Below are 21564 nucleotides of genomic sequence, written 5' to 3'. Positions count from 1 at the left end.
TACAGTGCCAAAAATATATTAAGTTCATTGGTGCAAAGAAGGGATAATATTTGTGAGGAAAATGTTAAGAATCTTATTGAGAGAAGTGGACATGTTAAATCAATGTCATTCCCCTTCTGGTTTTGAACTGGACTGCTTGTTTTTTTTATCCCTCAGCCAACACCGCTAAAACAGATTATCCGGTCATTTAATACATTGCTGTTTGTGGGACATTGTTGTGCACCTTTCCCTATATTACAACAGTGATTACACTTTGAAGATACTTCATTGGCTATAAAGCACTTCGGGATGTCCTGAGATTGTGAAAGATGCTATATAAATGCAATTCCTTCTCTTCTTCCACCCTCCCTCCCCAAACATTTCTAAACTTTAAATTGGGCACTAAAAGTTAGAAAGCCATTTTTTCCACTTCCATGTCTTATGATGTGGAAGCAACAATTATTGGTTTTATTTTAGGTTTTCAATGAATTTTCATCAACAAAGCAGATTTCAGAACTTGAAGCATGATTCCACCCACTGTCTGGTTTAGACTTGGCAAACGGTAACTTTTTTTATGTGAAAAGTTTGAATCTAGCTATTTTTTTCCATTTTGTTTTTTCTGAAACAGCTTGAAGTGACTGATGACCTGGATGAGCGCAGACTTATTCGTTCCACTATATGTGAACTGAGGAGGAAAGAACTGAAAGGAATGGAGGAAGCACTCTCTTCCAAACGTCTTCGTTCCGAAAGAACAAATGAACGTCTTGAAAACAAAGAGAATCGTCTGCGGTAAGGGTATATGCAGTTCGGCAATGAGTTTAAATACCCATGGCTTAAATCAACACTGGCTCATTGGCCAAGCAAATACACTGGTACTCGCTGCATAGGGAAACTTCCTACTTGGCCGTTCTGGTAAATATGTATATCTCATCAATACAGTTCCCTGATAGTTCAGCAGGGAACGTACTCATTAATATGGAGCTGGTGCATAGAGATCAGGAATCTCCCAGCTTCGATCCCCTGATTCTGTGCTGAGTTATTGTTATCTCAGCTGGGGTATTAGTGGAAGCACCACTAATCTGCCCACCTCTGGTTTAGGGAGAGGGCAAACTAGTCTGTGGCCACTGCTGAAAAGAGCACCTGTGTGAGGATAAAATTGGACTAACATGTGATGCCTTGTGTAGTCAAATTGCCTACCCACAAACTGTGGACTTATTGCAGACTTTTCAACAGGCTAAAAAGAAATTAGAGAGGAATAAAAACTGTGCCATGGTTATGAGTAACTAGCTGAGTTCAAGTTAAACATCCTTTATAAATTTCAGAGAAATATGCTGCAGTTTGAGTTAATGCAAGGGTTCACAAGACCTTAATCACAATTGTATTTTAAAAAAAAATCTCACCTTGCTGCTTTCCAGTACCGCACTGAAGTGGACATTCTTCAGGGATATACCCAGAGAGTCTGTGTCGGTGGGAGACAGATTGGCTTGTTCGGGAGTAGACCAAATGATCCTTTAACTCCTGTCTTTACGAAGAAGATGACAAATGTTAATTTTGCTGTCTTTTGAAACTCTTACGCAGTGGTCCAAGTGGTTAAAAGTGGGCAACATTTTAATCCTTGTTTTTTAAATCTGTCTGCTTGTTCACATCTGAAATCTTGGCAAAGATAGACCAGTCACTTCTCAAGTACTACAAAAACAGTTTGCCAGAGAACTTAAAAGTGACAGAAATTACAAACATCTGTGCTCTAGAGAAGATATACTATATAATCAATGCATGAACTCTTGCACTGACTTGAGAAGCACTCTAACATTTTTTTGGCATTTGTAAGCAGGATATTTAACTTGGGGCTAGGCTGGTTAGAACTGTTCACTCTTGGGAACTGAAAAACAATGGGGTTTAACTTACTTTAGCTGCTAAAGTTAAAACAAACTGTGGAATTGCATCCAGGAATTTTATATTTTATTTCTTTTAAATTCTTGAAGTGGAAGAAAACTAGTGAAAAGGCACCTGAAATAGTATTGGAACTAGGCGTATTAACCTATTTGAGAATGGCTACGAAATTGTCATTTTTAATGGGCATTATTTCAGATGAGAGACTAGGAAAGTATTTTAAAAGGGAGGGAAATTCGACTTCCACCTGAAATATACATGAAGTCGGCAGTGCAGCCTCTCTGCCTAATCGTCTGTGCTGGCATGGAATCTGAATCAAATTGATTCGGTTACAGTCACATAGGATGCTGTTTGTGTCCTTTAAACATGACTATGATGGCAAGCATGGGAATAAGGAGCAGAAACTGGGTGGGTAGGAACTGGAATGTGAGGGTGTTGAGGAACAGGTGGTGTACTTCATGGGCAAGATCAGTTTAGTGAGTGCTGGAGGACAGTTGGGGGGAACTCAAGGGAAGGATGGGAGTCAAGAAAGAGGAGGAGCAAGAGGGAACAGATGTAGATCAACAGATAATCTTGATTTTGGAGATGGAAGTCTGAGTTCCTCGCATTTGACATGAGTGAGAACGGGCAGTCAGAAGAGACTGCTAGCTGTGGAGTTATTTCTGTTCTTTTAAAATGTTGTTAGTTGTATGTGGATTTGGCAGGAGAAGGTGTTGAAAGAGCTTGACATGGCCGAGCCATGTTTGTTGGAGCATCAGATGAGTTGTCTACCAAGTGCACTTGATCTTACTGCTTCAAGCCATAGAGGTATTGTGGAGTATCTAATAGGAATGAGTCCAAAAGGATGAGATAAGACTGATTTGCAGGAAATTGATAAGGCATCATTGGTGGGAGCTCAGTCAAGAGAGGTTTGCATACCAGAGAGCACATGAAGGAGTTGGAATGTAGTTTTTCCAAGAGGTAGAAAGTGATATTGGAGGGTTTTGGGGCAGATGGAAGGATATATAGAAGAAATATCAGGAAGTGAGATCAAGAAAGCCCTGTTTGATTGAGATTGAGTTCTTATGGCCACATGAGATGGCAAGGTGAAGCTGATGGAGGTTGAGGAGGAAAGGAAATTGGTAAGATGGAGGAGGGTGAGTTAAGGTAAAGGTTGAAATAACCATAGTGCTGTAAAAATGTAGGGAATACTAAATTTATTCCAATTCATTCCTTTACTTATAGGTAAAAATGCAGTAATGATTTTAACCACAATATCTCTTAGCTAAATGCAGATTGTGCAGTCTGAGCACGTGCCGTGTACTTAATTTCCCAGGATGCATCAGTAGCCTTTAGTCAGCCAAGCTGCTTAAGTATTTTCAGCTTCTAGCAGTTTGTGCTCTGTTGCTTTTCAAAATTATTTGATGAAAAGCCAGAGGACAGAATTTTCAAAACATTATTCAGGTGAAGTTATTGAGTTTGTTTTTAAAGGTGTGCGTGCGTGCACTGATTACGTACCTGTTGTGACATGGTTTCGAAGTTTATATACTACAAAACAAATCAAGCTGAGAGGCAGTTATCAACTTGATATCCTAATTTGAGTTCTTTTATTTAAAAAAAACACGAGTAGAAGCAGTCAAAGCCATTAATCACATGATTATCACTTGTGTTTTATCGAGTTACAAAACGTAAACATTCTAATTACTGACAACTGTCGACCAGAATCAATATCTTTCCACATCTTAATTTGAGTTCCTTTTAGAACAAATGAGTTGAATATTGAGAACAGTTTTTGTTGTTAGTTCAAAAGTAGAATATTTACATTTTCTTACAACAGAGAGAGCAAAAGAAATACATAAATATAAGTCCAGGAACCAATCATAAAACACAAAATTCAATGTCATAAACCAGTGCTGCTACACATGAGATTCCCTTCCCCCTCACCCAAAGTGCCCGCATGTTTCAGGTGATAGGCCCCTTTTATTATGGAAGTCGGGATCCTATATATGTTATGATTATCATATTAGTGTATGCTCCAAGCAGTTCTGTGGACGATGGAATCGAAGAGGCCTGCCAAAGATAAGTGTCAAAGTACTTTTGTGGGCCCCAGAGGAGCAGAAGTGCTCCAGGGCTCACAAAAATAATCTGGCCTGCTGCCATCCCGGGACCCCCACCCTCCGTGATTGCGACTCCCACTCCCCGCAACGTAACTTGCTGCTGGCCACCCCAACACGACTTTGAGGCCTCAACTGGCGAGCTGCACCGGAACACTTGTTTGGCAGCTCGCCTGCCAGATTCAAGTGAGGTCGAGGCCTCAAGATCGAGGGGGCCTTTACGCCGCCAGAATAGATGGCAGACCAGTATGCTCTGCCGGTCGGACGCCCTAACGTTAAAGTAGACTCCTGTGAGTGGGCCAAACTTTTGAATGACCATTAAGGCTGAAGAAAGCCTACGACAGTGGCCAGGGCAGGCCAGAAGGCACAGGGGGTCACGATCGCGGACGGTGGGGGTCCCGGGACGGCAGTGGACCAGATTATTTTTGTCGGCCCCGGAAGAGCACTTCTGCTCCTGGGGCCCGCAGAAATACAGCGACACTTACCCTTGGTGGGCCTCTTCGATTCCAGCGCCCATGGAACTGATTGGTGCATGCACTGCGCAGGCTCCGACCAGTTCCGACCTAATATGACAATTATGATGTACATAGGACTCCGCTTTCCATATTAAAAGGGGCCTATCGCCTGAAACAGGTGCGCGCTTTGGACACCCAGTGGTAGGCCTCTTTCAAAATGGAGTCAGCCACATCACCAGTGTTAACAGTGCAGTATGGCTAACGACCCCATTTTGAGGCCGTTGACACCAGGCGAAGGCAGTTAAAATCAATCCACAGTCTGTCATCTGACCCTACTCTTTTGCCAACCCTGGCCTCTAACTCCCATGCCTTCTACTTGGCCTTACCAGCCATTTAAATTCCCACAGGTGCCTGTGCCAACCCTGCCTTCTCACTCCTGACTGTTATACTTGCGTCCACCATACCGACAGTTTGAAATTTCAAACTAAGTTCTTCAGTAGTCTCATCCAGATAAGATTTCTATTTAAACTCCTCGGGGTCATCTTTTTCCCTTCTCAGGTTGGGGGTTGGCAGAGAGAGACACATATGGAGACACGGGTTTAAAAAAAAACAAGCAATAGGTTCTAGATAGAAGAAATTGGACAGATAGAGATTAGGACAAAGAGAGAGAATGATTTTAGACATATTCAACTGTCAGTGAGGCAAAGGATAGGCTAAGAATCAGAGGAGAGACAAATGTGCAGAAGAGATCATAAAGAAAAAGAGAGCGCTGCAGGCGACTGATTGGTTTCCTGATGTCACTCAGTTTTTGCCAATCTTGAACAAGCTGAGAAATCATTCAGTGAGATTGGAGGGGGGGTGGGGAAGTGGGCCACAGATCAGGACATAGAGAAAGACGTCGGATGTGGCAAAGTAAGACATCAGGGGTCTGAGAGAGACAGATGTAGACCTCATATGTACAAAGTGGGACATACACAAAGGCCAAGGCGCACAAGACCTAGGATGAGCGATGCTCTAGGAAATTTACTAGTAATAATAGTGCATCCCCTGATTCACTGAGCAATGTCAGAAATCTGCTGCTAACATGTATACCTTGATCCAAATGCATAATGTTTTGATTTCTCTTTTTCTTAATATGTTTTGACAGATCTCTCAGACAGGAAGAGGATCAGAAAGGGTCTTTGGATATCCTTTCAGGGAAACTGGAGTCTATTAATGATATTGATGAGTTAACAACCTTGGTGAGTAACATTATTTTCTAAGAGAGTCTGTTGAGGTCCATATATTGGTAACACTCATTACTATAAATACCATTTAAATTCTATCAGCAACTGCCCACATAAGTTGATTGGCTATCCTCCAATCTTTCAAGAAACCAGTTGTGCATTGGCCAGGTAGTAACATGTTATAGATATAAAATTTTGATTCACTTAAGTGCCAACAAATTATATAAACAATGGCCGTAAATTTCCTCTGAGCTGCTCCCATTCCATTGTCGTAACTTAGACTTTTCGTCACACTTCCGGCGAATTTACAGTGGCAGAGCAGGAGCAACTCTGAGGAAACTCGTGGAAAATGTCACTATGTAAAATGTAATTTTGTTCTGGGTAGAATTCCAAATCACACTTGGGTGATCATGATCTTTCTATTGGTGTCATTCTGGTGAGTCCATATTTCAATAGGTTCTTTGTCGAAACAGATGCTAAATTTATGTTTAGAGACAGTCGGCCTTGCTTCATGTCATTTCAACTCATTCTTCTGCACTGCATGCTATGTCAAATCTGATTTACTACTTTCACCTCTCTTCTTTTAGCCAGTCTCAATTTGCTCAACCCAGCAACTGCATGTATCGCAGTCGACAGACTTTACCAATTGAACCATCAGAGGAGCTTAGATGATTTTTCTTTTTTCCAAGTGTTTTTAATTGAGTTTGCTTTGAGCTCCTCAATAACTCCAGTTTTGAAGGCCATACAGAAAAGAAGTCCCAGTTCAATCCCTAGTCCGGCAGTATGGATGCTACAATTGGCCCCAAAGCTAGAGAGAGAGAGAAAAAAACAGCTCGCTTTCCTGCTCCTAATGCTATCCAATGACCTCTGCTGGAAAATGTATGTGTGGTCATTGGGTGAGGACATGCAGGGCTGTAATACTAGGCACAGTCGACTTAGACTGCAAGCAATCACTGTGTACGGTCACTCACACGTGAAGAATGCAACATCGTTGAGGTCCTGGAAAGCACCTGTTAAACTGTAGTCTAGCTGCTTTCAGGAGCAGATAGGTGAAAATGGGAGGGCAATTAAGTTTATTCTCAGGTGCACCTCTCCTTGCACAGCAGTCAGTTTCTTTCTGTGAAAACTATTAGCTTGTTCATGTTCACTTCTGCACATGGTTACAGAGTGATAGCACATGAATAATCATTGGATTTAAAATATATTCATATGTAATATGTGTAATTTTTTTGTATGTATGTGCGCATGGAGCTATGCCAGTGCTGAGTGGTGCCTACGTTCCAGATAGGCAAAGCTTATCTGTGGCAGGACTGCAGAGCTTTGATCTGATCCGTTGGTTGTGGAATCGCTTAGCTCTGTCTATAGCATGTTGCTTCCGCTGTTTAGCATGCATGTAGTCCTGAGTTGTCGCTTCGCCAGGTTGGCACCTCATTTTTTGGTACGCCTGGTGCTGCTCCTGGCATGCTCTTCTACACTCCTCATTGAACCAGGGTTGATCCCCTGGCTTGTTGGTAATGGTAGAGTGAGGAATAAGCTGGGCCAAGAGGTTACAGATTGTGCTAGAATACAATTCTGCTGCTGCTGATGGCCCACAGCGCCTCATAGATGCCCAGTTTTGAGCTGCTGGATCTGTTCTGTATCCCATTTAGCACAGTGGTAGTGCCACACAACACGTGAGACCTCCAAAAACAGTTACAAATGTCTCGGCAGCCAGAAGCAATAATCCAGCCACTAACCTGTAAATCCTGCATGGTCCCTTTAAATAGTGCTGGTGGGGGTCCTCCAGTCACTCTAAGACACGTTCAGATAGTTGTGGTTAAGACTGTGCATTGAGTTGAGTGTTAAGTGCCAAAATAATGTCTCACTTTAAATCAGCGTTGCACACTGATTGTATCCATTTTCTCCTTACTTTACATGCTTGGTATTTGCGCCTGCGCTAACTCCTATACCACGATGGTGTCTGGCGCATGTCACGCTGGAAATTGGTACTACATGGCCCAATTTAGTGCCCAAAAGGTTTTATGTAGACATACTAGTCTGAACTCCAAGTTCACTCAGGTAGAACAATTCTACAATAACTCTGGGGTGTAAGTACTCCACTGATGAGATGGTATTACTAAGTGAGTTTGAAGTCAAGAATTGTCGAGCTCTCTTACACAGTACTGCCAATTTGCTCTCTAGTCTGGAGTGAATCTAGAGTTTGTAACTTATGAAGCAAAATTGGAACTGCTTTTCAAAATTTTCCGCATCTCCTTTCATTGCTGGAGTTTTTTTTGGTGGTTACATGCTATAACGTTTCAAGATTTTTACCTGTTTGACTTGGAAGGGATTTGGGTTTAATTTAAGATTCAGTTCATGAAGAGTTAACTCCCAGAGGAACAAAAACTATGTGGGATGTTTAGGACAAATTGGTTGCAATACCAGCTAATTCAGCCTTGTGTTCTCATGTACCAGGCCAATATGAGAAAATAGGAATTGTCCAGTACCTCTGCATAGAGACATTGTACCTCTAATGTTGGATGGGTTTCCGTTCAGAAGTGCCAGCAGAGGGCTTAGCTAAACAGGTAATGTAGTTGCTATAGCTTCCACACCGAGGAGAGATCTCATAGTAGTTTTGGTTGGCAGCTCAACAAGCCAATCCTCCATGCAGAGAGATGCGTGAGGGGTCAGAGATCAAGTCTCTCTATCTCTCTCTGTCTGTGTTTGTGTAATTTATTATTTTGATGTTAGAAGAGTAGGAAAAACTGTTCCCTTCATCCATGTAGTTCATGTAAAGATAAACAAGTTTGTTGTTTTACAGTTGGCCTTGTCTCACTGGTGTGCTTATCAGTCTGCCTCCTGATTGATGGGAGAAATGGATGCAATGGCACCTGCAAGTGCACAATATACAATACACATGAGGGGTCTTATTGTTACTGTGCTTCGGAATGCCAATATTTTAACCAGATATTGGGTAATAAAGGTACTTTCCAGATTGTGGAGCATGTAGGGGAGTGACTGGTGATGCTGAACCTCACCGAATATCTAGTGCCAACTCAAAACTTTTAACACACAAATTGCGAAGTTAGTGCCTGAGCGAAACTGGCAGTGCAAAGAAAGGTTGCTACCTGGTAAACCCTGTTGGGTTCCCCAATCCAAACTCATACTGGGATCCCTCTAGGGAAACGACAGCTTTTGGGTTTGTTAAGCTCTGACTTACTGCAATAAGAGCTCACCAGTGGTATGAAGCTGGTATCTCTGCCTCTGCTAAAAGCAGTTTAGAAAAGGAAATGCATTTCTGGTAATTAAAGAGTTTGCTGCTAGTGTAAGAACAGTACTGCCTAATGCTCTAAGATCTATTTTCTCTTCCCTCTCTGAGTTCCTACACGTCATTTCCCAGACAAAAAACAAATTTGACTCGTTGCCAAGCTTCTGGCAGTATAATTATTTTTGATTAGTTTTCTCTCTTCTCTTGAAGATGGTGACTCATCTTGGATTATAGTTCCACTGGCTCTCGCAGACATTTCGTACCTTCCCTAAATGGCCATTCTTCATAGAATCAGAGTTCTACAGCACAGAAGGAGGCCATTTGGCCCATTGTGCCTGTGCTGGCAGCTTGAAAGAGCTACCAAATTAGTCCCACTTCCCTGCTCCCCATAGCCCTGCAAATTTTTCCTTTTCAAGTATATACCCAATTCCCTTTTGAATGCATAAGCTTAAACAGTGAGTGCCAATAAGGCATTGAGCAGTGCAATCTGATCTTATCCTCAGCAGATTTTATACATTTACTTTCCAGTAGGAGCCAATGCATATTGATGTACTGGATAAATGCATAAGCTGTGGTACTATGGTATGCAGACCAGAAGATATCTGATTTGAATCCAGGTCTGGGCTGCGTCAGCTGGTCTCAGCCAGGGTAGTAATTAGGAACTAGTGCTCGGAATGGGAAAAATCAGCCATGGTTTTGGCTCCTGATTTCTGTCTATCTCCCCTGCTGGAAAATGTGGGTGTCTGTGTTGAATGATCTCAGCACTGGGCTTGCTTGTGATGCTACATTGTCAAGCAGTTTGACGACGCTCACAGTCTAGGTTCACACAAGCGGAATTGCTACTTAGAATCATAGAAAGATTACAGCACGGAAGGAGGCCATTCGGCCCATCGTGTCTACGCCGGCTCTATGCAAGAGCAATCCAGCTAGTCCCACTCCCCCGCCTTATCCCCGGAGCCCTGCAAATTTTTTCCTTTTAAGTACTTATCCAGTTCCCTTTTGAAGGCCATGATTGAATCTGCCTTCACCACCCCCTCGGGCAGTGTGTTCCAGATCCTAACCACTCGCTGTGTTTTAAAAAAAAGTTTTTCCTCATGTCACCTTTGGTTGTTTTGCCAGTCACCTTAAATCTATGCCCTCTGGTTCTTGACCCTTCCACCAATGGGAACAGTTTCTCTCTATCTACTCTGTCCAGACCCTTCATGATTTTGAACACCTCTATCAAATCTCCTTTCAACCTTCTCTGTTCCAAGGAGAACAACCCCAGCTTCTCCAGTCTGTCCATGTTAATAAAGTCCCACATTCCTGGAATCATTCTAGTAAACCTCGTCAGCACCCTCTCTTTGGCCTTCACTTTTTTAAAGTGCGGTGCCCAGAACTGGACACATAACTCCAATTGTGGCTGAACCAGTGTTTTATAAAGGTTCATCCTGACTTCCTTACTTTTGTACTCTATGCCCCTATTTATAAAGCCCAGGATCCCGTATGCTTTTTTTTAAACCGCTTTCTCAACCTGCCCTGCCACCTTCAATGGTTTGTGTACATGTACCCCCAGATCTCTCTGTTCCTGTACCCTTTTAGAATAGTGTCCTCTAGTTTATAATGCCTCTCATTTTTCCTACTGCAATGCATCACTTCGCATTTTTCTGTGTTAAATTTCATTTGCCATGAGTCCGCCCATGCTACCAGCCTGTCTATATCCTCTTGAAGTCTATCACTATCCTCCTCATTGTTCACTACCCTTCCAAGTTTTGTGTCATCTGCAAATTTTGAATTTGTGCCCTGTACACCCAAGTCATTAATATAGATCAAGAAAAGCAGTGGTCCCAGCACCGACCTCTGGGGAACACCATTGTACACCTCCCTCCAATCCGAAAAACAACTGTTTACCACGACTCTCTGCTTCCTGTTACTTAGCCAATTTTGTATCCGTGCTGCTACTGCCCCCTTTCTATTCCATGGGCTGCAATCTTGATGACAAGCTTACCATGTGGCACTTTATCAAACACCTTTTGAAAGTCCATATACACCACATCAGCGGCATTGCCCTCATCTACCCTCTCTGTTACCTCATCAAAAAACTCTATTAAGTTAGTTAAACATGATTTGCCTTTACCAAATCCGTGGTGGCTTTCCCTAATCAATCCACACTCGTCCAAGCGACTGTTAATTCTGTCCCGGATTATCGCTTCTAAAAGTTTCCCCACCACCGAGGTTAAACTGACTGGCCTATAGATGCTGGGTTTATCCTTGCACCCTTTTTCTGAACAAGGGTGTAACATTTGCAATTCTCCAGTCCTCTGGCACTACCCCTGTGTCTAAGGATGTTTGGAAGATTATGGCCAGTACCTCCGCAATTTCCACCCTTCCCTCAGCAACCTAGGATGCATCCCATCTGGTCCGGGTGACTTATCTACTTTACGTATAGCTAGCCTTCCTAGTACCTCATCTTTATCAATTTTTAGCCCATCCAGTATCTCAACTATATCTTCCTTTACTGGGACTCTGGCAGCATCTTTTTCCTTGTTAAAGACAGATGCGAAGTACTCATTTAATACCTTGGCCATGCTCTCTGCCTCCAAGAGTAGATCTCCTTTTTGGTCCCTAATCGGCCCCACCCCTCCTCTTACTACCGTTTACTTTTTACATGTCTGTAGAAGACTTTTGGATTCCCTTTTATGTTGGCCGCCATCTATTCTCATACTCTCTTGCCCCTCTTATTTCCTTTTTCACTTCTGCTCTGAACTTTCTATATTCTGCCTGGTTCTCACTTGTGTTATCAACCTGACATCTATCATGCGCCCCTTTTTTTAGCTTCATCTTACTTTCTATTTCTTTTGTCATCCAGGGAGCTCTGGCTTTAGTTGCCCTACCTTTCTCCCTCATGGGAATGTACCTTGACTGTAACCAAACCATCTCTTCTTTTAAATGCCGCCATTGTTCAACTACAGTTTTGCCTGCCAATCTTTGATTCCAATGTACCTGGGCCAGATCTGTTCTCATCCCACTGAAATTGGCCCTCCTCCAATTGAGTATTTTTACATTAGAAATGTCCGTGTCCTTTTCCATAGCTGTTCTAAACCGTATGATACTACGATCACCGCTCCCTAAATGTTCCCCCTCTGACGCCTGCCTCACTCCCCAGAACCAAACCCAGTATTGCCTCCTTCCTCGTTGGGCTGGAAACGTACTGGTCAAGAATGTTATCCTGAACACATTTCAAAGATTCCTCCCCCTCTTTGCCCCTTAATTATTGTTATCCCAGTTTATATTAGGATAGTTGAAGTCCCCATTATCACTACTCTATATAGCTTTTGCACCTCTCTGTAATTTCCCTGCAAGTTTGTTCCTCTATATCCTTCCCACTAGTTGGCCTATAAAATACACCCAGTACTGTAAAGGCGCCTGTATTGTTTCTTAATTCTAACCAAATAGATTCTGTCCTTGACCCCTCCTGGACATTCTCTCTCTGTGTCTCTCTGTCTCTCTCCCCAGCACTGCAATATTCTCCTTAATCAATACTGCCCGCCCCCTTCCTTCTTCCCTTCCCTATCTTTCCTGAACACCTTGGGGCCGATTTTAGGATGGCCGAGCGGTTGCGTTTGGGGCGGGGGGCTCCTAAAATGGGGGAATCCCAGAGCGGGTCTGGAGTCCGGCTCCAACCCGCCCACTTCTGGGTTCCCCAATGACTCGTTCGGGTGCGCGCGCAGCTCCTGCATGCAGGACTCCCACCGGCAATTAAAGTCGGCGGGATGATAATTTAAATATTTACTTACCTAGTTGAGGTACTTGACAGACCTCTTTGAGTGGAGATTTTGGCAGGGTGCAATTTTTATTGATCCTCAGCGTGTTTCCCGTGATTGTGTTTGTCAGCAGCCAGTGGGATATGCAAAGGATTTTTGACAGTTGGGGGGAATACCTCATTTATTGCAGCAGGGCACTCTGTCACTTCAGACAAAGTTTTGGCTGCAACACCTTTGTCTTTCCACTCAAAATTATTAATTTATACCCTAAACTCTGCTGTGCAAACACATTTACCTACTTTGCGGACCCCCTCAAACTCACACCATCAGGATGGGGGGGCACCATGGTTGCGTTCATCACTTCATCCGAGGACGAGCAACATCACCAGTCTCGAGAGGCACGCCGTCCACCTCCGCCATGTGGAGCTCCACAACACAGTGCTGCGCCACAGGCACCTGCACAAAATAGTCGTGCAACTACACATATACCCACTGTAAGGTGACCCACTGGGTGGCATCAAGTGTGGGTGTTCATGGTGAACCTCATGAAAGGGTCTTACTGCACAAGCCAGCCAAGAATGGCCAAGATGTGGCAGTAGTGTGACAATATAATATTTAATGTGAGTTGAACCAAAATCAAATATAAATTAAAAAAAAACATGACAAACCATCAAACACCCTTGTGCATCCCCTTTATGCTCACGAAACCTTTGCCTTACACTTCCTACTACTCATACGTGATACATCCCCTGTGGCTGCAGCAGAGGTAGTGGCAGGTTGGGTGAGGGTGACCGTGAAGGAGATACATCAGAGGGTGAGTATGAGACAGAGCCATGAGATTGTATGAGGATTGGGTTGAGTGGTAGTGGTGGGATGAGCACTGGGGAGGTGAGTAAGTGCAGGTAAGTTGAGAATGAGGTTTGAGTGGGTGTGAGGAGTGATGTGATAGAGCAGGGTTGGCAGTGCAGAAGGAGTTTTGGGGTGGGGGTGGTGATGTGGAAGACAGAGTGTAGGAGAATGAGTAAGTGTGCTCACTTTGGCTGACCTAGTTAGGTCATTGAAGCGCTTCCTGTGCTGTATCCAGGAGCGGGATATGTTGCTGGTGCTGCTGACCTCCTCAGCCATCTCGAGCCAGGCCTTCTTGGTGGCAGACGCAGGCCACTTCCTCCCATCTGCTGGGTAGACGATCCGCCTCCGCCTCCGCCTCATTACACCTGGGTTGCTCCATGCTGTAATTGTGGCTGTGTGCTGCAAGAGCAGCATTGACCGACTGCCCCTTTACATAGGGCTCCTCCAGCTGACAGCCTGTAATGCGGCTGCGCAGTCTGCCCGCTGCGCAGGTTTCCAACGGGAAACCCGGAAGCCAAGGTAAATGGTTTCAATTTACCCGTGATCGCGTGAGGAACGCACCGATTTGACTGGGCGGATTGCCCAGTTGCCCCCCCGCTGCCAACCCGCCTCCCTGGTAATGTCGGGGCCCTTGTATCCAGGAATATTTAGTACTCAATCTTGCACTTTTTTGAGCCAGTTATCACCACGACATCGTATTCCCATGTGGCTATTTGTGCCTGCAGCTCACCAGCCTTGTTTACCATGTTTCGTGCGCTTCCATACTTGCACTGCAAACCAGTCTTAGGCTTTCTTGTACCCTCTCTTAGTCTGATCCCACATAATACTGTACTATTTCTTGCTCTAGTGCTATCTTTCTCTCCCAGTCCTTTGTGCACCTTGTTCCTCCTTTCCAATGCTACATCCTGGTGCCCATCCCCGTGACAAATTAGTTTAAACTTTCCTCCCCACCCCCCCACAATGCACTAGCGAACCTCCCCACGAGGACTTTGGTCCGAGCTCTGTTAAGGTGCAACCCGCCCGGCCTATACAGGTCCCATCTCCCCCAGAACTGGTCCCAATGCCCCAGGAATCTAAAGCCCTCCCTTCTGCACCAGTCACTCACTCATCTGCTCTATCCTCCTATTTCTATACTCGCTAGCACGTGGCACCGGCAGTAATCGGGAGATTACTACCTTTTGAGATCCTGCTTCTTAATCTCTTCCTAACTCCATAAAATCTGCTTGTAGGACCTTATCCCTGTTTCTACCCATGTTGTTGGTACCGATATGGACCATGACATCTGGCTGTTCACCCTCCCCCTCCAGAATGTTCTGCAGCCGCTCATCCTTTACCCTGGCACCAGGAGGCAACATACCATCCTGGAATCACGTCTGCGGCCCAGAAACGCCTGTCTGCTCCCCTATCTATAGAATCCCCTATCACTATTGCTCTCCTGACCTTTCTCCTCCCCGGCACCCCCCTTCCCCCGTACAGTTGAGCCACCCATGGTGCCATGGTCTTGGCTCTGGCTGCACTCCACAGAGGAACTGAGTACTAGTTAGAGGGCGAGATGTACTTAGGGGACTCCTGCTGCACTACCTTCCTGGTCCTCCTCATCTGTCTGGCGGTGACCCAGTCTCTCTCTGCCTGCACTCTCTTAAGCTGTGGGGTGACCAGCTCCTGAAACATGCTATCCGCGTAGCTCTCAACCTGGCAGATGCATTATAGTGACGCCAGCTGCTGCTCAAGTTCCGAAACCCGGAGCTCGAGCTCCCCCAGCACCTGTGGTTGTCCAGGACACGGGAAGTGTCCTGGAGTTCACACGTGGCACAGGCTGTGCATCATTCCATAGGACTGAGCTGCCCTGCCATGCCTTGATTTATTAGATTATCAAATAAACTTAACAAAAATAAACTAAAGACTTTTTTTTAAAAAAACACTCCAGTTACTCACCAATCAGCTCCTTCCCTTGTGCTGACATCACTGGGTTTTTTCTCTCTCCTTGATGCTCGCGTTTCCTCCTCTGCTCTGCTGCCTCAGCTGCTCTTGGGCCTCCGACTCTCGCCTTTTTATGGGCCGCTCCCTCTCCTCTGCCCTACTGCCTCAGCTGCTCTTGAGCCTCCGACTCCCGCCTTTTTATGGGCCGCTCCCTCTCCTCTGCTCCACTGCCTCAGCTGCTCTCGAGCCTCCGGCTCCCGCCTTTTTAATGGGCCGCTGCCTCAGCTGCTCTCGGGCCTCCGACTCCTGCCTTTTTATGGGCCGCTCCCTCTCCTCTGCTCTGCTGCCTCAGCTCTTGGCTGATGCCCATGGCACAATACCGGACGGAGCATGAGTTACAACAATAAATTTTGAAGAAGGAATATAAGCACTTCGTGGAGCCCACCAATACAATTAGAATGTCAAAATCTGGAATGAGCTCATTAATAGAATGGCCACTTGTGTACTGGTCGACTGCTCCTTTTTATTTTCCTGTATAGATTTGACTGCTGAGCTTCAGCATGAACAAGAACAGTTTTTATACCGGTCCTCATTTAGTTCAGATTCTGGAATGTCAGTGTTGAGGCAGCGGCCCACATTTATACCACTAAATTCGGCTCCCTTATCCTGCTGGCCAAATCATAGAATCTTGGACTGGTTACAGCTTAGTGGGAGGCCACTTGGCCCATTGAGCTCGTGCCGGCTCTTTGTAGAGCAATTCAGTTAGTCCCATTCCCCCGCTCTTTCCCTGTAGCCCTGCAAATTTTTTCCCTTCTAGTATTTATCCCATTTCTTTTTGAAAGCCACGATTGAATCTGCTCCCACCACCCTTTCAGACAGCGCATTCCAGATCATAACCACTCGTTGCGTAAAAAAATGTTTTTCCTCATGTCGCCTTTGGTTCTTTTGTCAGTCTATGATTCTCCTACTAGGATAAGGGAACCAGATTGAATAGTGTAAATGCAGGGAGTCATCTCACTGAACAATTGTCTTTTGGAATCTGAACTCTATTAAAGTGGTTCAAGGCACTTTCGTACTATGCTGTTCCATACATTACCTAAAGAGGGTGCTGTCCTCCAGTGTTCTCATATCTGAGTAGGAAAGCAGGTTATGTGCTGTCATTAAAAACAAAAGCAGATTCATTTTAAAACTTATTTTTGTTTGAATTGAATTTACTCTGTTAGTTGCACTGTTCAGCTATTGTACCTGCAAAGTGGCACTTAGCCAGTTTGCTTTGGGGAGAGTTGGGGTGGGGGGAGATTGGTCTTTTTTTAAACGTGAACTTTGTTCTCCAAGATGGGGGATATAGATGCTCACAAATAGAACTGTTTCCATTTCAGGGATTCCCTACTCCATCATTATAATATTTCTATTTTCCACACCAGCCATTCTCATTTCCTGTTGGAAATATGCCGCCCGCCATATTAGATCAGGCTCCCTCATAGACATCTAGGGCGTACGCCAGAAGCATTTACAGTGTTCTTCATAATATTTAAATAAGGGCCTTGCTCTTCTTGCAGGGCCCCTTTGTGAAATTGGTCTGTCCCAATTTCAGACAGAAATGTGCTTGACAGTGCCACAATTTACTGGGCGAGTTTATCGTGTGGCATAACAGGCAGCAAGGAACCTGCAGGAATGCGATTTAAAAGGCACATCTGCTCTATATAGGTTAGTTGCTGGATTGTCGTCTTAAGCTGCTGGTAACTTCAGGGCCTTTTTTTGGGCTATTTTCTGCATTAGAAACTCAATTCTGATTTTGGCTAACAACGTTTTGCTGCTGTTGGACTGCTTTTGTCTGCTTTGAAAACAGTTTTATTGCAACCATAGGCGTTCTCGTTCTACTGCCTTTGGGGCTGGAGGACGAGGGGGAGCAGTGAAGAAGATAAAGAGCAGCTGGGAGAAAAGGGAGCAGGAGGTCTCTGTGCAGGAGGCCATACCCACAGTGGGTCTTCAGAGAACGCCTCTCATACTTTAACTTCAGTAATGTGTGAGGTGTCTGCGCTTCATCAAGGAGGCTATCATTGAGCTATTTCATCTGCTGTAGTTACAACTGGACCCTCAACCCAGTCCTTGGACAACACTGCCTGTGGCTGTCAAGGCCACTGTGGCACTTAGGTTTTACGCAATGGGCTCTTTCTAGGCTGTAGCAGGTGATGCCAGCGACATCTCCCAGTTTGCTGCGCACCTCTGCATCAGGGAGGTCATCGAGGTTTCTCTACGTCAGGAGGAACAGCTACATCACTTTCCCAATGGACAGAGCAAAGCAGGACGAAAGACCCTACATTGTAGGTTTCCCCAGGGTCTAGGGTGCCGTAGACTGCACCCACATTGCCTTGCTTGCTCACCATCACCCACCACCCTAGCTTCTTTCTCGATAAAAAGGGATTCCACAATGTGCAGCTTGTTTGCGACCACAAGCAGTGCGTCATGTTGGTCTATGCCCGGTTTCCTGGTAGCAGTCATGATTCATCCTGTGCCAGTCCTCTGCTGCCTTTATTCAATCAGATCGTCACGTCACAGGCTGGTTATTAGGCGACCAGGGGTAACCCCTCCAGACGTGGCTCATGACTCCTGTCAGAAACCTGGGTACAGCCGTAGAGCTGGCATACAATGAGAACCATGCCGCTTCCAGAAATGTTATCGAGGATACCCTCTGCATGATGACTCAACACTTCCGCTGCCTGGACCATTCAGGAGGACCGTTTCCAAATTTGTGGGGTACTGCATGCTATATAACATTGCCATACTGAGGGACCAGCCCTTACCGACACCTGGGCAGCAAGACCTGCAGGAGGAGGAGGAAGAACAGCATGAATAGGAGACATAGCATAAGCAGCATCGACCACCAGTGCCCCTAACTGTCAGAGCTTTTACAGAGCAACTCCTCAAAGAGTGCTTTCGGGGAACCATCCCTCCCAACCCCAATGCACCAACAGTCCCTCAAGGCTTCTTTGGAAACATCACCCAAATCTGCAACCTCCACCATCTAGGGCAACAGGTGCATGGAATACCACCATCTCCAAGTCACACACTATCTCGACTTCACGTGTACTGCTGTTACGTCGTAACCGGGGGGAATATCCTAAAACTCAACAACGACAGCTTGAATTTATATAGCGCCTTTAACGTAGTAAAATGTCCCAAGGTGCTTCACAGGAGCGTTATCAAACAAAATTTGACACTGAGCCACATAAGGAGATATTAGGACAGATGAAGCTTGGTCACAGAGGTAGGTTTTAAGGAGCGTCTTAAAGGAGGAGAACGAGGCGGTGAGGTTTAGGGAGGGAATTCCGGAGCTTAGGGCCTAGGCAGCCAATGGTGGAGCGATTTAAAATTGGGGATGCACAAGAGGCAAGAATTAGAGGCAGAGATCTGAGGGCTGTAGGGCTGAAAGAGGTTACAGAGATAGGGAGGGGCGAGGCCATGGACGGATTTGAAAAAAATGAGAATTGTAAAATCAAGGCATTCCTGGACCAGGAGCAAATGTAGGTCAGCGAGCACAGGGGTGATGCATGAACAGGACTTGGTGCGAGTTGGGATACGGGCAGCAGAGTTTTGGATGAGCTCCAGTTTATGGACGGTGAAAGATGGGAGGCCGGCCAGGCAAGCATAGGAATAGTCAGGTCTAGAGGTAATAAAGGCATAGATGAGGGTTTCAGCGGTGGATGAGCTGAGGCAGGGGCGGAGACAGGCGATGTAACGGAGGTGGAAGTAGGCAGTCTTGGTGATGGAGCGGATATATGGTCGGAAGCTTATCTCGGGGTCAAATAGGATGCCAAGGTTGCGAATGGTCTAGTTCAGCCTCAGACAGTGGCCAGGGAGAGGGATGGAGTCAGTGGCTCGGTAACTGAGTGTGGCGGGGACTGAAGACAATGGCTTTGGTCTTCCCAATATTTAGTTGGAGGAAATTTTCACTCATCCAGCGACAAGCAGTGTGACAAAGCAGACGGTGGCGGGGTCAAGGAAGGTAATGGTGAGGTAGAGTTGGGTGTTGTCAGTGTACATGTGGAACCTGACATTGTGTTTTCAGATGATGTCGCCGAGAGGTAGCATGTAGATAAGAAATAGGAGAGGGCCAAATGTAGATCTTTATGGAACTCGTGGGAACTCCCTACCAAGCAGCATTGTGGTTGTACCTTCACTACATAGACTGCAACGATTCAAGAAGGCCCACCACCACCTTCTCTAGGGCAACAAGGGATGGCCAATAAATGCCGGCCTTGCCAGCGACGCCCATATCCCGAGAAAGAATAAACAAAAATTCCACCTGTGTATAATAGTTAACAGGAATAATTAAGAATCGACCTTGTGCAATCCCTTAGTGCCTGTATTGTATGCTCGTTTACCTATCCCAGTACTCCCATGTGGTATATCCCCAGCGGCTGCAGACTGGGAGGTGGAAGACTGCTGAACTTCTATTGAGGACACTTCAGATAGCTGTGCAGAGTGCAGCATCTCGGCATGGGCCGACCACTCTGGCTCAGCTGGCTGTGTGACACCAAAGGACACTGGCGGAGTGGGTGATGGGGAGTAGGCATATTGTTATCCTGAGAGAAGACATCAGGTACCTCTTCCATGGAACCAAGGCCACTCTCCCGAGACTGTGCCTCATCATTCCTACTGTTCTGCTTGAATGCAGGAATGACGTGACGTTCTGGAAGCCCGTCAATACTGGCCTCCAGAGCCAAGTTGGCAGCCGTCTGACCTTCCATGGTAGTACGGTGGGGAATCAAGGGATGTGGGGATTGGGTAGGAAAGTGGAGTTGAGGTTAAAGATCAGCCATGAAGCAGTCCGAGCCCACATGCAGCAAGACCTGGACAACATCCAGGCTTGGGCTCATAAGTGGCATGTAATATTCGCGCCAGACAAGTGCCAGGTAATGACCATCTCCAACAAGAGAGAGTAAACCCTTGACGTTCAACGGCATTACCATCGCTGAATCCCCCACCATCAACATCCTAGGGGTCACCATTGACCAGAAACTTAACTGGACCAGCCATATAAATACTGTGGCTACAACAGCAGGTCAGAGGCTGGGTATTCTGCGGCGAGTGACTCACCTCCTGACTCCCCAAAGCCTTTCCACCATCTGCAAGGCAAAAGTTAGGAGTGTGATGGAATACTCTCCACTTGCTTGGATGAGTGCAGCTCCAACAACACTCAAGAAGCTTGACACCATCCAGGACAAAGCAGGCCGCTTGATTGGCACCCTAACCACCACCCTAAACATTCACTCCCTTCACCACCGGCGCACTGTGGCTGCAGTGTGTACCATCTACAGGATGCACTGCAGTAACTCGCCAAGGCTTCTTCGACAGCACCTCCCAAACCCACGACCTCTTTCACCTAGAAGGACAAGAGCAGCAGGTACATGGGAACAACACCACCTGCACGTTTCCCCCCCCCCCCCCCCCCCCCCCCAAGTCACACACCATCCTGACTTGGAAATATATCGCCGTTCCTTCATCGTTGCTGGGTCAAAATCCTGGAACTCCCTTCCAAACAGCACTGTGGGAGAACCTTCACCACACGGACCGCAGCGGTTCAAGAAGATGGCTCACCACCACCTTCTCAAGGGCAATTAGGGATGGGCAATAAATGCTGGCCTTGCCAGCGACGCCCAAATCCCATGAACGAATAAGAAAAAATGATCTGATTGAACGACTGAGCATGCTCGAGGGGCCGTAGGGCCTATTTCTGCTCCTATTTCTTATGTTTTTATAAGATGCATATCTTTCAAAGAATGAAGAAGATACTATCAGGTAGTTATTCTGCCTTGGGTCCTTGAGTTGTGCAAAGGTCTTACATTTGTTCTAGCATATGTCTGCTTGTTCCAGAAAGCTGAAAAAATGTTGACATTTCACCTTTTTTGGTTTGAATTTGCCTGTTAACTGTGGTTTCAAAAACTGAAATTTATGATGCGTAATTCCACTTGCAAATGTGCACTTTCTAGCAAAGTGATAAATCTGTTTCAAAATAATTAAAACAGAATTTTTCTGAGCCCTGAGGTAATCTGAGAGGTCGAACTGGAACAATTCTAGTCCTCTGAAGTGACAGGACAAAGATCAGTGTAGTCCTTTTTGTTGCTTGTTTTAGTGAGCCAATAATATCTGGCTGGCTGA

At 45.6% G+C, this 21564-nt stretch overlaps 1 protein-coding gene across 6 annotated transcripts in view; it reads left to right on the top strand.

The window, feature by feature from the left end:
- Positions 1–21564, top strand: part of smtnb (smoothelin b) — a 314089-nt gene that overhangs the window by 85596 nt on the left and 206929 nt on the right. For all 6 annotated transcript variants that reach the window (XM_068005958.1, XM_068005961.1, XM_068005960.1 and 3 more), the window contains exons 2-3: positions 608–768; positions 5565–5658. In XM_068005958.1, the coding sequence (XP_067862059.1) occupies positions 608–768; positions 5565–5658 (255 nt within the window). The remainder of the gene's footprint in view (positions 1–607; positions 769–5564; positions 5659–21564) is intronic.

The sequence above is a fragment of the Heptranchias perlo genome, chromosome 25 (assembly GCF_035084215.1).
Source record: "Heptranchias perlo isolate sHepPer1 chromosome 25, sHepPer1.hap1, whole genome shotgun sequence".
In the NCBI taxonomy this organism is placed as follows: Eukaryota; Metazoa; Chordata; class Chondrichthyes; order Hexanchiformes; family Hexanchidae; genus Heptranchias; species Heptranchias perlo.
This window is presented reverse-complemented; position numbering and strand designations above follow the sequence as displayed.